The sequence below is a fragment of the Salmo salar genome, chromosome 28, assembly GCF_965601325.2.
Source record: "Salmo salar chromosome 28, fSalSal1, whole genome shotgun sequence".
In the NCBI taxonomy this organism is placed as follows: domain Eukaryota; kingdom Metazoa; phylum Chordata; class Actinopteri; order Salmoniformes; family Salmonidae; genus Salmo; species Salmo salar.
The window spans coordinates 43,505,860-43,522,806 of record NC_138318.1 but is presented as its reverse complement, the minus strand read 5'-3'; the positions used below and the strand labels follow the sequence as shown (position 1 = coordinate 43,522,806).

The window sequence follows — 16,947 nt, the reverse complement described above, 5'->3', positions numbered from 1 at the left end:
CCTTGTTGCTGGTTCTTCTACCATTCCATACTAATCTATATCAATAACCTTGTTGCTGGGTCTTCTACTGTACTTCTCATTCTCTTTGCTGATGACACCAAATAGATTTTATAATACAATAATTTTTAATTCACTAATTAATGAAGCTAATTTCTGAATGGTTCCAAATACACACTTCATCTTTAAATGTTAAAAACTCCTACATCATTGTATTCACTAGTAAGAATAAGAAATATTATTAAAAAAAGAGACAGAATCTCAATTGGTTGGAATGAAATGGAACAAGTCACATCCACTAGATTCCTCAGTTTTAATAGATGAAAAGTTATCAGGGAAAGATCACATTCAGTCTGCAGTAAAGTGATGAAAGGTGTTGATATCAGAGAGATGAGTGGTTTGGCTCATCAGGCTTGCTTCCTAACTCTATACTAGAGCTTCATTTACCCATATCTCATTTACTGTAATATTGTCTGGGCCAGTAGATTTGCCTCCTACCTACACAAATTACTCATCATACAAAAGAAATGTGCAAGACTAGCCACTTCTTCTAATTACCTGGCTCCATCTGGACCTTTGTTTAAGAAACTCAATATCTTGTCTATTTACAACATTAATGTACACCAATTATGCCATTTCATCTACATATACTCATACCTCCAAGACAGTTTATCTAAACCCTTCAATGGATTCTTCCAGGTCCCAGACAGTTTACCTAAACCCTTCAATGGATTCTTCCAGGTCCCAGTTTACCTAAACCCTTCAGTGGATTCTTCCAGGTCCCAGTTTACCAAAACCCTTCAGTGGATTCTTCCAGGTCCCAGTTTACCAAAACCCTTCAGTGGATTCTTCCAGGTCCCAGTTTATCTAAACCCTTCAATGGATTCTTCCAGGTCCCAGTTTACCTAAACCCTTCAATGGATTCTTCCAGGTCCCAGTTTACCTAAACCCTTCAATGGATTCTTCCAGGTCCCAGTTTAACCTAAACCCTTCAATGGATTCTTCCAGGTCCCAGTTTATCTAAACCCTTCAATGGATTCTTCCAGGTCCCAGTTTACCAAAACCCTTCAATGGATTCTTCCAGGTCCCAGTTTACCAAAACCCTTCAATGGATTCTTCCAGGTCCCAGTTTACCAAAACCCTTCAATGGATTCTTCCAGGTTAATTCTGAAATCCATCTATATAACCTTCACCCTCCCCACTGTCGGACCTCATCTAGTCAATTCTATATCAGATACAGAGGTACCACACACTGGAATTCTTATCTTCACATTGCCAAAACATCATCATCCCTCAATAACTTAATGTGAAGACTGGGGATCAGCCTGAACCAAACTACTCAGTAATCTCCTCCATGAAGACTGGAGGTCAGCCTGATGAACCAAACTACTCAGTAATCTCCTCCATGAAGACTGGAGGTCAGCCTGAACCAAACTACTCAGTAATCTCCTCCATGAAGACTGGAGGTCAGCCTGATGAACCAAACTACTCAGTAATCTCCTCCATGAAGACTGGGGGTCAGCCTGATGAACCACACTACTCAGTAATCTCCTCCATGAAGACTGGGGATCAGCCTGATGAACCAAACTACTCAGTAATCTCCTCCATGAAGACTGGGGGTCAGCCTGATGAACCAAACTACTCAGTAATCTCCTCCATGAAGACTGGAGGTCAGCCTGATGAACCAAACTACTCAGTAATCTCCTCCATGAAGACTGGAGGTCAGCCTGATGAACCAAACTACTCAGTAATCTCCTCCATGAAGACTGGGGGTCAGCCTGATGAACCAAACTACTCAGTAATCTCCTCCATGAAGACTGGGGATCAGCCTGAACCAAACTACTCAGTAATCTCCTCCATGAAGACTGGGGGTCAGCCTGATGAACCAAACTACTCAGTAATCTCCTCCATGAAGACTGGAGGTCAGCCTGATGAACCAAACTACTCAGTAATCTCCTCCATGAATACTGGGGGTCAGCCTGATGAACCAAACTACTCAGTAATCTCCTCCATGAAGACTGGAGGTCAGCCTGATGAACCAAACTACTCAGTAATCTCCTCCATGAAGACTGGGGGTCAGCCTGATGAACCACACTACTCAGTAATCTCCTCCATGAAGACTGGGGATCAGCCTGATGAACCAAACTACTCAGTAATCTCCTCCATGAAGACTGGGGATCAGCCTGATGAACCAAACTACTCAGTAATCTCCTCCATGAAGACTGGAGGTCAGCCTGATGAACCAAACTACTCAGTAATCTCCTCCATGAAGACTGGGGGTCAGCCTGATGAACCAAACTACTCAGTAATCTCCTCCATGAAGACTGGGGATCAGCCTGAACCAAACTACTCAGTAATCTCCTCCATGAAGACTGGGGGTCAGCCTGATGAACCAAACTACTCAGTAATCTCCTCCATGAAGACTGGAGGTCAGCCTGATGAACCAAACTACTCAGTAATCTCCTCCATGAATACTGGGGGTCAGCCTGATGAACCAAACTACTCAGTAATCTCCTCCATGAAGACTGGAGGTCAGCCTGATGAACCAAACTACTCAGTAATCTCCTCCATGAAGACTGGGGGTCAGCCTGATGGTAGTCAGGTAGGGTGGTGAGGTAGGGTGGTCAGGTAGGGTGGCCAGGTAGGGTGGTCAGGTAGGGTGGCCAGGTAGGGTGGTCAGGTAGGGTGGCCAGGTAGGGTGGTCAGGTAGGGTGGTCAGGTAGGGTGGAGGGTGGTCAGGTAGGGTGGAGGGTAGTCAGGTAGGGTGGTCAGGTAGGGTGGAGGGTGGTCAGGTAGGGTGGAGGGTGGTCAGGTAGGGTGGTCAGGTAGGGTGGAGGGTAGTCAGGTAGGGTGGAGGGTGGTCAGGTAGGGTGGTCAGGTAGGGTGGAGGGTAGTCAGGTAGGGTGGTCAGGTAGGGTGGAGGGTGGTCAGGTAGGGTGGTCAGGTAGGGTGGAGGATGGTCAGGTAGGGTGGTCAGGTAGGGTGGTCAGGTAGGGTGGAGGGTGGTCAGGTAGGGTGGAGGGTGGTCAGGTAGGGGGGTCAGGTAGGGTGGAGGGTGGTCAGGTAGTCAGGTAGGGTGGCCAGGTAGTCAGGTAGGGTGGCCAGGTAGGGTGGAGGGTGGTCAGGTAGGGTGGAGGGTGGCCAGGTAGGGTGGTCAGGTAGGGTGGAGGGTGGCCAGGTAGGGTGGTCAGGTAGGGTGGAGGGTGGCCAGGTAGGGTGGAGGGTGGCCAGGTAGGGTGGTCAGGTAGGGTGGAGAGTGGTCAGGTAGGGTGGTCAGGTAGGGTGGAGGGTAGTCAGGTAGGGTGGAGGGTAGTCGGGTAGGGTGGCCAGGTAGGGTGGAGGGTGGCCAGGTAGGGTGGAGGGTGGCCAGGTAGGGTGGTCAGGTAGGGTGGTCAGGTAGGGTGGAGGGTAGTCAGGTAGGGTGGTCAGGTAGGGTGGTCAGGTAGGGTGGCCAGGTAGGGTGGAGGGTGGTCAGGTAGGGTGGTCAGGTAGGGTGGAGGGTAGTCAGGTAGGGTGGTCAGATAGGGTGGAGGGTGGCCAGGTAGGGTGGAGGGTGGTCAGGTAGGGTGGTCAGGTAGAGTGGAGGGTAGTCAGGTAGGGTGGTCAGGTAGGGTGGAGGGTGGTCAAGTAGGGTGGAGGGTGGCCAGGTAGGGTGGAGGGTGGCCAGGTAGGTTGGAGGTTGGCCAGGTAGGGTGGAGGGTAGTCAGGTAGGGTGGTCAGGTAGGGTGGAGGGTGGCCAGGTAGGGTGGTCAGGTAGGGTGGAGGGTGGTCAGGTAGGGTGGTCAGGTAGGGTGGAGGGTAGTCAGGTAGGGTGGTCAGGTAGGGTGGAGGGTGGTCAGGTAGGGTGGAGGGTGGCCAGGTAGGGTGGAGGGTGGCCAGGTAGGGTGGAGGGTAGTCAGGTAGGGTGGAGGATGACCTGCCCTAGCTCAACTCTCTGTTTTTGTCTATCTGCAGTCCATTTCTATGCTAGCTTTAGTCCTCATCCATTGGCCATTAGGGTTAGCTGTCATTAGGGTTAGCTGTAGCATGAAACCATTAGGGTTAGCTGTCATTAGGGTTAGCTGTAGCATGAAACCTAACTATATTTGGCACAGAAAAATAAACAGGAACAGAATAGAATATCCCACCTCCTTCGCAGATTGATCAGTAGGGCTGAAGGTATGCATGTTAATCAGTAGGGGCTGAAGGTATGCATGTTGATCAGTAGGGATGAAGGTATGCAGGTTGATCAGTAGGGCTGAAGATATGCATGTTGATCAGTAGGGCTGAAGGTATGCATGTTGATCAGTAGGGATGAAGGTATGCATGTTGATCAGTAGGGCTGAAGATATGCATGTTGATCAGTAGGGCTGAAGGTATGCATGTTGATCAGTAGGGCTGAAGGTATGCAGGTTGATCAGTAGGGCTGAAGGTATGCAGGTTGATCAGTAGGGGCTGAAGGTATGCATGTTGATCAGTAGGGATGAAGGTATGCATGTTGATCAGTAGGGGCTGAAGGTATGCATATTGATCAGTAGGGGCTGAAGGTATGCATGTTGATCAGTAGGGGCTGAAGGTATGCAGGTTGATCAGTAGGGCTGAAGGTATGCATGTTGATCAGTAAGGGCTGAAGGTATGCATATTGATCAGTAGGGGCTGAAGATATGCATGTTGATCAGTAGGGGCTGAAGGTATGCAGATTGATCAGTAGGGCTGAAGGTATGCATGTTAATCAGTAGGGGCTGAAGGTATGCATGTTGATCAGTAGGGATGAAGGTATGCAGGTTGATCAGTAGGGCTGAAGATATGCATGTTGATCAGTAGGGCTGAAGGTATGCATGTTGATCAGTAGGGCTGAAGGTATGCATGTTGATCAATAGGGCTGAAGGTGTGCATGTTGATCAGTAGGGCTGAAGGTATGCAGGTTGATCAATAGGGCTGAAGGTATGCATGTTGATCAGTAGGGGCTGAAGGTATGCATGTTGATCAGTAGGGCTGAAGGTATGCAGGTTGATCAGTAGGGCTGAAGGTATGCAGGTTGATCAGTAGGGCTGAAGGTATGCATGTTGATCAGTAGGGCTGAAGGTATGCATGTTGATCAGTAGGGCTGAAGGTATGCATGTTGATCAGTAGGGCTGAAGGTATGCATATTGATCAGTAGGGGCTGAAGGTATGCATGTTGATCAGTAGGGCTGAAGGTATGCATGTTGATCAGTAGGGCTGAAGGTATGCATGTTGATCAGTAGGGGCTGAAGGTATGCATGTTGATCAGTAGGGGCTGAAGTTATGCATGTTGATCAGTAGGGCTGAAGGTATGCAGATTGATCAGTAGGGCTGAAGGTATGCATGTTGATCAGTAGGGCTGAAGGTATGCATGTTGATCAGTAGGGCTGAAGGTATGCATGTTGATCAGTAGGGCTGAAGGTATGCATGTTGATCAGTAGGGCTGAAGGTATGCAGGTTGATCAGTAGGGATGAAGGTATGCATGTTGATCAGTAGGGCTGAAGGTATGCATGTTGATCAGTAGGGCTGAAGGTATGCAGGTTGATCAGTAGGGCTGAAGGTATGCAGGTTGATCAGTAGGGATGAAGGTATGCATGTCGATCAGCAGGGCTGAAGGTATGCAGGTTGATCAGTAGGGATGAAGGTATGCATGTCGATCTGCAGGGAAGCAACTAGGGGTTAATTAAATAGCTGTTCTTCTGCCTGGGCTAAAATAGATGGCTAATGTCAGGAAGGTCTAGTGTAGGACAGCTGTTTCTAGTATAGTACGATAGTACCCTAGTATTGTAGTAGTATAGTATACTAGTAGTACAGTAGTATAGTACCCTAGTAGTACAGTAGTAGTCTATTACTACAGTACCCTAGTCATAGTATAGTATTGTACTACTACTGTATTACTAGGGTACTATCATAATATACTGCTACTAGGGTACTGTAGTACTACACTACTACTGTACTATTAGGGTACTATCATACTATACTACTACTAGGGTACTGTACTAATACACTACTACTGTACTACTAGGGTACTCCAGTAGTATAATACTATAGCACCCTAGTAGTGTCATATAGTACCCTAATAGTATAGTACTATAGTACTCTCCTCTACACCCAATGGACCTGTTGTATTCTAGGTTGGTTCAACAGGCAGGCTCCCTGTGGTGGGTCCAAAATCTGTTGCATGAATGACAGTTAAAGACCAACCAGGAGATGAATGGAACGTTTAACTTTGTTAAGCTAATTCTAACTTCTAGAGTCAGCTGGAAGCAGTGAGCAGCACAGCCGTACGGCGCTCTATGGTGGTTGGCTGTGACAGATGCATTCTAGAGGCTGATGACACGTCCTCCACTTCCACACAGAGAAGAGAGGTTAGTTATCCACTCAGGACATTTGGAGTTCAGAACTTCTGTCCCTTCCCCGATGAGAAAACTAAATGTCAGCATTCACTTCTGCAACTCTTTCAAAAAAAGAGAAATCCGTGTTGAGTGAAGAATATGTTCTGCTTGTCGTAATACTGGTAAAACAATCAAGGTGATTCACAGTGAGTTGTGAGTAATAGAGCAACACAAACCCAGATACTAATGCACCAGTAGAACCCCCTCCTGATAGTGTCCAGGGAGGACAACAAGAGAAGCGAGAGCGATAGAGAGAAAGAAAGAGAGAGAGAGAGCGATAGACAAACCAAGGGAGAAGAAAACTCCAAACCAGACCAGATCAAAATGTTACTGTAAAAACAGACAGGCAGACAGCCTCCAGGTCTACAGGTCCAGTCATTTCAAACAGCGTTGGCAGGTGGAGAACCAGACCTAGGACAACCAGACAGGTTCTGATGTAGAACTAAGAGAAACGTGGTTTTACTGACAGGACTTCAGAGCGTTAAGGTTCTGTTGGAGTCAGCCCTGAGACTGCTGGAGCTCTGTGCTGTTGGCTACGGCCAGATCGTAGAGTTCTCTGCCAGGTTCTAGTCGGGTCAAAGGCCAGCTCAGATGGCAGATCATCTTCTGGTCCAATGAGAGCCCAGCTAGCTTCTGGGTCAGTTCAGCCCTGGTGTTCTGGGTCAGTTCAGCCCTGGTGTTCTGGTACTGTGGTAGTTCTGGGTCAGTTCAGCCCTGGTGTTCTGGGTCAGTTCAGCCCTGGTGTTCTGGGTCAGTTCAGCCCTGGTGTTCTGGGTCAGTTCAGCCCTGGTGTTCTGGGTCAGTTCAGCCCTGGTGTTCTGGGTCAGTTCAGCCCTGGTGTTCTGGGTCAGTTCAGCCCTGGTGTTCTGGGTCAGTTCAGCCCTGGTGTTCTGGGTCAGTTTAGCCGTGAGAGGAGAAGATGGGTCTGCTGATGTTACTGTTGGTGGTCATGGCGTTCAGCTCCCACCTAAAACAGAGACAGTGACAGTTAAAGACACAGGCCGAGGGTCCTGCTGTCGGACTGAGGGTTAGGACCAGGGAGGGAGCGTTTTAGGTTGAGGGTTAGGACCAGGGAGGGAGCGTTTTAGGCTGAGGGTCCTGCTGTGGGACTGAGGGTTAGGACGAGGGAGGGAGCGTTTCAGGCTGAGGGTTAGGACCAGGGAGGGAGCGTTTTAGGCTGAGGGTTAGGACCAGGGAGGGAGCGTTTTAGGCTGAGGGTTAGGACGAGGGAGGGAGCGTTTTAGGCTGAGGGTTAGGACGAGGGAGGGAGCGTTTTAGGCTGAGGGTTAGGACCAGGGAGGGAGTGTTTTAGGCTGAGGGTTAGGACCAGGGAGGGAGCGTTTTAGGCTGAGGGTTAGGACCAGGGAGGGACCGTTTTAGGCTGAGGGTTAGGACCAAGGAGGGAGCGTTTCAGGCTGAGGGTTAGGACCAGGGAGGGAGCGTTTTAGGCTGAGGGTCCTGCTGTAGGACTGAGGGTGAGGACCAGGGAGGGAGCGTTTTAGGCTGAGGGTTAGGACCAGGGAGGGAGTGTTTTAGGCTGAAGGTTAGGACCAGGGAGGGAGCGTTTTAGGCTGAGGGTCCTGCTGTAGGACTGAGGGTGAGGACCAGGGAGGGAGCGTTTTAGGTTGAGGGTTAGGACCAGGGAGGGAGCGTTTCAGGCTGAGGGTTAGGACGAGGGAGGGAGCGTTTTAGGCTGAGGGTTAGGACGAGGGAGGGAGCGTTTTAGGCTGAGGGTTAGGACGAGGGAGGGAGCGTTTTAGGCTGAGGGTTAGGACCAGGGAGGGAGCGTTTTAGGCTGAGGGTTAGGACGAGGGAGGGAGCGTTTTAGGCTGAGGGTTAGGACCAGGGAGGGAGCGTTTTAGGCTGAGGGTTAGGACCAGGGAGGGAGCGTTTTAGGCTGAGGGTTAGGACGAGGGAGGGAGCGTTTTAGGCTGAGGGTTAGGACCAGGGAGGGAGCGTTTCAGGCTGAGGGTTAGGACCAGGGAGGGAGCGTTTTAGGCTGAGGGTTAGGACCAGGGAGGGAGCGTTTCAGGCTGAGGGTTAGGACCAGGGAGGGAGTGTTTTAGGCTGAAGGTTAGGACCAGGGAGGGAGCGTTTTAGGCTGAGGGTCCTGCTGTAGGACTGAGGGTGAGGACCAGGGAGGGAGCGTTTTAGGCTGAGGGTTAGGACCAGGGAGGGAGCGTTTTAGGCTGAGGGTTAGGACCAGGGAGGGAGCGTTTCAGGCTGAGGGTTAGGACCAGGGAGGGAGTGTTTTAGGCTGAAGGTTAGGACCAGGGAGGGAGCGTTTCAGGCTGAGGGTTAGGACCAGTTAGGGAGCGTTTCAGGCTGAGGGTTAGGACCAGGGAGGGAGCGTTTTAGGCTGAGGGTTAGGACCAGGGAGGGAGTGTTTTAGGCTGAGGGTTAGGACCAGGGAGGGAGCGTTTTAGGCTGAGGGGCCTGCTTTATGGCTGAGAGTCCTGTTGTATGGCTGAGGGTAAGGACCAGGGAAGGAGGTTGAAACATGAGAAGCAGAGAGCAGGCTGACGACGAAGACGACACTATAGGGGCTGAGGGCCAGGGAGGGACGCTGATGGAGACTGATGGCCAGGGAGGGACGCTGATGGAGACTGATGGCCAGGGAGGGACGCTGATGGAGACTGATGGCCAGGGAGGGACGCTGATGGAGACTGATGGCCAGGGAGGGTCACAAAGGGAGACTGATGGCCAGGGAGGGACGCTGATGGAGACTGATGGCCAGGGAGGGACGCTGATGGAGACTGATGGCCAGGGAGGGACGCTGATGGAGACTGATGAACAGGGAGGGACGCTGATGGAGACTGATGGCCAGGGAGGGACGCTGATGGAGACTGATGGCCAGGGAGGGACGCTGATGGAGACTGATGGCCAGGGAGGGACGCTGATGGAGACTGATGGCCAGGGAGGGACGCTGATGGAGACTGATGGCCAGGGAGGGACGCTGATGGAGACTGATGGCCAGGGAGGGACGCTGATGGAGACTGATGGCCAGGGAGGGACGCTGATGGAGACTGATGGCCAGGGAGGGTCACAAAGGGAGACTGATGGCCAGGGAGGGACGCTGATGGAGACTGATGGCCAGGGAGGGACGCTGATGGAGACTGATGGCCAGGGAGGGACGCTGATGGAGACTGATGGCCAGGGAGGGACGCTGATGGAGACTGATGGCCAGGGAGGGACGCTGATGGAGACTGATGGCCAGGGAGGGTCACAAAGGGAGACTAGAGGGACTGAGGGTTAGAGGGAGAATGATGGAGACTAGAGGGACTGAGGGTTAGAGGGAGAATGATGGAGACTAGAGGGACTGAGGGTTAGAGGGGAGATTGATGGAGACTAGAGGGACTAAGGGTTAGAGGGGAGAATGATAGAGACTAGAGGGACTGAGGGTTAGAGAGGGAGAATGATAGAGACTAGAGGGACTGAGGGTTAGAGAGGGAGACTGATAGAGACTAGAGGGACTGAGGGTTAGAGAGGGAGAATGATGGAGACTAGAGGGATTGAGGGTTAGAGGGAGAATGATAGAGACTAGAGGGATTGAGGGTTAGAGAGGGTGACTGATAGAGACTAGAGGGATTGAGGGTTAGAGAGGGAGAATGATGGAGACTAGAGGGACTGAGGGTTAGAGGGAGAATGATGGAGACTAGAGGGACTGAGGGTTAGAGGGAGAATGATAGAGACTAGAGGGACTGAGGGTTAGAGAGGGAGAATGATGGAGACTAGAGGGACTGAGGGTTAGAGGGAGAATGATGGAGACTAGAGGGACTGAGGGTTAGAGGGAGAATGATAGAGACTAGAGGGACTGAGGGTTAGAGAGGGAGAATGATGGAGACTAGAGGGATTGAGGGTTAGAGAGGGAGAATGATAGAGACTAGAGGGACTGAGGGTTAGAGGGAGAATGATGGAGACTAGAGGGACTGAGGGTTAGAGGGAGAATGATGGAGACTAGAGGGACTGAGGGTTAGAGGGAGAATGATGGAGACTAGAGGGACTGAGGGTTAGAGAGGGAGAATGATAGAGACTAGAGGGACTGAGGGTTAGAGAGGGAGAATGATGGAGACTAGAGGGACTGAGGGTTAGAGAGGGAGAATGATAGAGACTAGAGGGACTGAGGGTTAGAGGGAGAATGATAGAGACTAGAGGGACTGAGGGTTAGAGAGGGAGAATGATGGAGACTAGAGGGACTGAGGGTTAGAGAGGGAGAATGATAGAGACTAGAGGGACTGAGGGTTAGAGAGGGAGAATGATGGAGACTAGAGGGACTGAGGGTTAGAGAGGGAGAATGATGGAGACTAGAGGGAGAATGATGATTAGAACATTAGTAGTAGTGGTAGCAGATGACATGCAGAACATTATCAGAACATTAGTAGTAGTGGTAGCAGATGACATGCAGAACATTATCAGAACATTAGTAGTAGTGGTAGCAGCTGGCATGCACCGAACATTAGTGGGGGCAGCGACAGGCATTACGCTAGTAGTGGGTAACAGCTGCCATGCAGAACATTATCAGAACATTAGTAGTAGTGGTAACAGCTGCCATGCAGAACATTATCAGAACATTAGTAGTAGTGGTAACAGCTGCCATGCAGAACATTATCAGAACATTAGTGGTAGTGGTAACAGATGACATGCAGAACATTATCAGAACATTAGTAGTAGTGGTAACAGCTGCCATGCAGAACATTATCAGAACATTAGTAGTAGTGGTAACAGCTGCCATGCAGAACATTATCAGAACATTAGTAGTAGTGGTAACAGATGACATGCAGAACATTATCAGAACATTAGTAGTAGTGGTAACAGCTGCCATGCAGAACATTATCAGAACATTAGTAGTAGTGGTAACAGATGACATGCAGAACATTATCAGAACATTAGTAGTAGTGGTAACAGCTGCCATGCAGAACATTATCAGAACATTAGTAGTAGTGGTAACAGCTGCCATGCAGAACATTATCAGAACATTAGTAGTAGTGGTAACAGATGACATGCAGAACATTATCAGAACATTAGTAGTAGTGGTAACAGCTGCCATGCAGAACATTATCAGAACATTAGTAGTAGTGGTAACAGATGACATGCAGAACATTATCAGAACATTAGTAGTAGTGGTAACAGCTGACATGCAGAACATTATCAGAACATTAGTAGTAGTGGTAGCAGCTGACATGCAGAACATTATCAGAACATTAGTAGTAGTGGTAGCAGCTGCCATGCAGAACATTATCAGAACATTATCAGAACATTAGTAGTAGTGGTAGCAGCTGGCATGCAGAACATTATCAGAACAGTAGTAGTAGTTGTAGCAGCTGGCATGCAGAACATTATCAGAACATTAGTGGTAGTGGAAGCAGCTGGCATGCAGAACATTATCAGAACATTATCAGAACATTACTAGTAGTGGTAGCAGCTGCCATGCAGAACATTATCAGAACATTAGTAGTAGTGGTAGCAGCTGGCATGCATAACATTATCAGAACATTACTAGTAGTGGTAGCAGCTGGCATGCAGAACATTATCAGAACATTATCAGAACATTAGTGGTAGTGGAAGCAGCTGCCATGCAGAACATTATCAGAACATTAGTAGTAGTAGTGGTAGCAGCTGGCATGCAGAACAATATCAGAACATTATCAGAACATTAGTAGTGGTGGTAGCAGCTGGCATGCAGAACATTATCAGAACATTATCAGAACATTAGTAGTAGTGGTAGCAGCTGGCATGCAGAACATTATCAGAACATTAGTAGTAGTGGTAGCAGCTGGCATGCAGAACATTATCAGAACAGTAGTATTAGTGGTATCATATGACATGCAGAACATTATCAGAACATTAGTAGTGGTAGCAGCTGACATACAGAACATTATCAGAACATTAGTAGTAGTGGTAGCAGCTGACATACAGAACATTATCAGAACATTAGTAGTAGTGGTAGCAGCTGACATGTAGAACATTATCAGAACATTATCAGAACATTAGTAGTAGTGGTAGCAGCTGACATGTAGAACATTATCAGAACATTAGTAGTAGTGACATGCAGAACATTATCAGAACATTAGCAGTAGTGGTAGCAGCTGACATGTAGAACATCATCAGAACATTAGTAGTAGTGGTAGCAGCTGAAATGCAGAACATTATCAGAACATTAGTAGTAGTGGTAGCAGCTGGCATGCAGAACATTATCAGAACATTAGTAGTAGTGGTAGCAGCTGGCATGTAGAACATTATCAGAACATTAGTAGTAGTGGTAGCAGCTGGCATGCAGAACATTATCAGAACATTAGTAGTAGTGGTAGCAGCTGGCATGCAGAACATTATCAGAACATTAGTAGTAGTGGTAGCAGCTGATATGCAGAACATTATCAGAACATTAGTAGTAGTGGTAGCAGCTGACATGCAGAACATTATCAGAACATTATCAGAATATTAGTGGTAGTGGTAGCAGCTGAAATGCAGAACATTATCAGAACATTAGTAGTAGTGACACGCAGAACATTATCAGAACATTATCAGAACATTAGTAGTAGTGGTAGCAGCTGAAATGCAGAACATTATCAGAACATTATCAGAACATTAGTAGTGGTAGCAGCTGCCATGCAGAACATTATCAGAACATTAGTAGTTGTGGTAGCAGCTGACATGTAGAACATTATCAGAACATTATCAGAACATTAGTAGTAGTGGTAGCAGCTGACATGTAGAACATTATCAGAACATTATCAGAACATTATCAGAACATTAGTAGTAGTGGTAGCAGCTGACATGTAGAACATTATGAGAACATTAGTAGTAGTGGTAGCAGCTGACATGCAGAACATTATCAGAACATTATCAGAACATTAGTAGTAGTGGTAGCAGCTGACATGCAGAACATTAGTAGTAGTGGTAGCAGCTGACATGTAGAACATTATCAGAACATTAGTAGTAGTGGTAGCAGATGACATGCAGAACATTATCAGAACATTAGTGGTAGTGGTAGCAGTTGGCATGCAGAACATTATTAGAACATTAGTAGTAGTGGTAGCAGCTGGCATGCAGAACATTATCAGAACATTAGTAGTAGTGGTAGCAGCTGGCATGCAGAACATTATCAGAACATTAGTAGTAGTGGTAGCAGCTGAAATGCAGAACATTATCAGAACATTAGTAGTAGTGACACGCAGAACATTATCAGAACATTATCAGAACATTAGTAGTAGTGGTAGCAGCTGAATTGCAGAACATTATCAGAACATTAGTAGTAGTGGTAGCAGCTGATATGCAGAACATTATCAGAACATTAGTAGTGGTAGCAGCTGAATGCAGAACATTATCAGAACATTAGTAGTTGTGGTAGCAGCTGACATGCAGAACATTATCAGAACATTAGTAGTAGTGGTAGCAGCTGACATGCAGAACATTATCAGAACATTATCAGAACATTAGTAGTAGTGGTAGCAGCTGACATGTAGAACATTATCAGAACATTAGTAGTAGTGGTAGCAGCTGACATGCAGAACATTATCAGAACATTATCAGAACATTAGTAGTAGTGTTAGCAGCTGATATGCAGAACATTATCAGAACATTAGTAGTGGTAGCAGCTGAATTGCAGAACATTATCAGAACATTAGTAGTTGTGGTAGCAGCTGACATGCAGAACATTATCAGAACATTAGTAGTAGTGGTAGCAGCTGACATGCAGAACATTATCAGAACATTATCAGAACATTAGTAGTAGTGGTAGCAGCTGACATGTAGAACATTATCAGAACATTAGTAGTAGTGGTAGCAGCTGACATGCAGAACATTATCAGAACATTATCAGAACATTAGTAGTAGTGGTAGCAGCTGACATGCAGAACATTAGTAGTAGTGGTAGCAGCTGACATGTAGAACATTATCAGAACATTAGTAGTAGTGGTAGCAGCTGACATGCAGAACATTATCAGAACATTAGTGGTAGTGGTAGCAGTTGGCATGCAGAACATTATTAGAACATTAGTAGTAGTGGTAGCAGCTGGCATGCAGAACATTATCAGAACATTAGTAGTAGTGGTAGCAGCTGACATGCAGAACATTATCAGAAAATTATCAGAACATTAGTAGTAGTGGTAGCAGCTGACATGTAGAACATTATCAGAACATTAGTGGTAGTGGTAGCAGCTGGCATGCAGTACATTATCAGAACATTAGTAGTAGTGGTGGCAGCTGACATGCAGAACATTATCAGAACATTAGTAGTAGTGGTAGCAGCTGACATGCAGAACATTATCAGAACATTAGTAGTAGTGGTAGCAGCTGGCATGCAGACCATTATCAGAACAGTAGTATTAGAGAGTGGAATATAAAACGATGACCACATTATCGGACGAGACACTGGCAAGGCTGTGCTATAGTAACAAGAATATAAAGCTGTGATAAAATAACACACGAGTACCGGTTGGGGGAAGAAGAGAGAAGAGAAAAGGAAAAGAGAAGAGATGAAATAAGAAGAAGAGATATGGAGTGATGAAGAGGAGAAGAAGATATATGGAGCGATGAACTGGAGAGAAGAGATATGAGGAGATGAAGAAAGAGAACAGAGATGAGAGGAGAAGAAGAGATGAGAGAAGAAGAGAGATGGCGAGAAGAGGAGAGAAGGAGAGGAGAAGAGACAATATGTCTGGTTTCATGAGGAATAGGAGATAAGAGGAGGAAGAGGGGAAAGAGGAAGAGTGAAAAGGAGGATAAAAGGAAAGGAAGGAAAGAGAAGAGAGGAGGACAAAAGGAAGAAGCGTAGGAAAGAGAAGGAAGAATTACCTGATGTCGTGTGGTAGACCACCCTGGTCAAGACTGTAGTTAATAACAGCTAGCTTGCATAATGTCTTCAGATTAGGACCTGGTACAGGAGAAGACATAAACACCTTTAACATGATGAGTCACAGGAGGTATCATAGCTCTAATATAATCATTCACACAAAGACACACAGAGAGAGTCAATTTATTTGAGCGATTAAACATATTCAGTAGAAGGTCAGAGGGGGGGGGGTAGAGTTCAGACTTGATTCAGTAGAAGGTCAGAGGGGGGGGGGGGTAGAGTTCAGACTGATTCAGTAGAAGGTCAGAGGGGGGGTAGAGTTCAGACTGATTCAGTAGGTCAGAGGGGGGGTAGAGTTCAGACTGATTCAGTAGGTCAGAGGGGGGGGGTAGAGTTCAGACTGATTCAGTAGAAGGTCAGGGGGGGGGTAGAGTTCAGACTGATTCAGTAGGTCAGAGGGGGGGGGGTAGAGTTCAGACTGATTCAGTAGAAGGTCAGAGGGGGGGGGGGGTAGAGTTCAGACTGATTCAGTAGAAGGTCAGAGGGGGGGGGGGTAGAGTTCAGACTGATTCAGTAGAAGGTCAGAGGGGGGGGGGAGTTCAGACTGATTCAGTAGAAGGTCAGAGGGGGGTAGAGTTCAGACTGATTCAGTAGAAGGTCAGAGGGGGGGTAGAGTTCAGACTGATTCAGTAGGTCGGGGGGGGGTAGAGTTCAGACTGATTCAGTAGAAGGTCAGAGGGGGGTAGAGTTCAGACTGATTCAGTAGGTCGGGGGGGGTAGAGTTCAGACTGACTCAGTAGGTCAGGGGGGGGGGTAGAGTTCAGACTGATTCAGTAGGTCAGGGGGGGGGGGGGGTAGAGTTCAGACTGATTCAGTAGAAGGTCAGAGGGGGGGGGTAGAGTTCAGACTGATTCAGTAGGTCAGGGGGGGGGGGTAGAGTTCAGACTGATTCAGTAGGTCAGGGGGGGGGGTAGAGTTCAGACTGATTCAGTAGAAGGTCAGAGGGGGGGTAGAGTTCAGACTGATTCAGTAGAAGGTCAGAGGGGGGGGTAGAGTTCAGACTGATTCAGTAGGTCAGGGGGGGGGGTAGAGTTCAGACTGATTCAGTAGGTCAGGGGGGGGGGTAGAGTTCAGACTGATTCAGTAGAAGGTCAGAGGGGGGGTAGAGTTCAGACTGACTCAGTAGAAGGTCAGGGGGGGGGGTAGAGTTCAGACTGATTCAGTAGGTCAGGGGGGGGGGGTAGAGTTCAGACTGATTCAGTAGAAGGTCAGAGGGGGGGTAGAGTTCAGACTGATTCAGTAGAAGGTCAGAGGGGGGGTAGAGTTCAGACTGACTCAGTAGAAGGTCAGAGGGGGGGTAGAGTTCAGACTGATTCAGTAGAAGGTCAGAGGGGGGTAGAGTTCAGACTGATTCAGTAGGTCGGGGGGGGGGGTAGAGTTCAGACTGATTCAGTAGGTCGGGGGGGGGTAGAGTTCAGACTGATTCAGTAGGTCAGAGGGGGGGTATAGTTCAGACTGATTCAGTAGAAGGTCAGAGGGGGGTAGAGTTCAGACTGATTCAGTAGGTCAGGGGGGGGGGGTAGAGTTCAGACTGATTCAGTAGGTCAGAGGGGGGGTAGAGTTCAGACTGATTCAGTAGGTCAGAGGGGGGGGTAGAGTTCAGACTGATTCAGTAGGTCAGAGGGGGGGGGGGGGTAGAGTTCAGACTGATTCAGTAGAAGGTCAGAGGGGGGTAGAGTTCAGACTGATTCAGTAGAAGGTCAGAGGGGGGGGGGTAGAGT

At 48.1% G+C, this 16,947-nt stretch overlaps 1 protein-coding gene across 6 annotated transcripts in view; it reads right to left on the bottom strand.

Moving 5' to 3' along the window:
* Positions 1–262: 262 nt before the first annotated feature.
* Positions 263–16,947, bottom strand: part of klhdc3 (kelch domain containing 3) — a 95,195-nt gene continuing 78,510 nt past the window's right edge. For 5 of the 6 annotated variants that reach the window (XM_045710416.2, XM_045710418.2, XM_045710420.2 and 2 more), the window contains 2 exons: positions 15,169–15,247; positions 263–7,342 (listed from right to left, as the gene is read on the bottom strand). In XM_045710416.2, coding sequence (XP_045566372.1) covers positions 7,276–7,342; positions 15,169–15,247 — 146 coding nt within the window. In that variant the 3' untranslated portion in view covers positions 263–7,275. Of the gene's footprint in view, positions 7,343–15,164; positions 15,248–16,947 lie in introns of those variants that run through there. The other variant, XM_082970606.1, reaches the window with a different exon arrangement.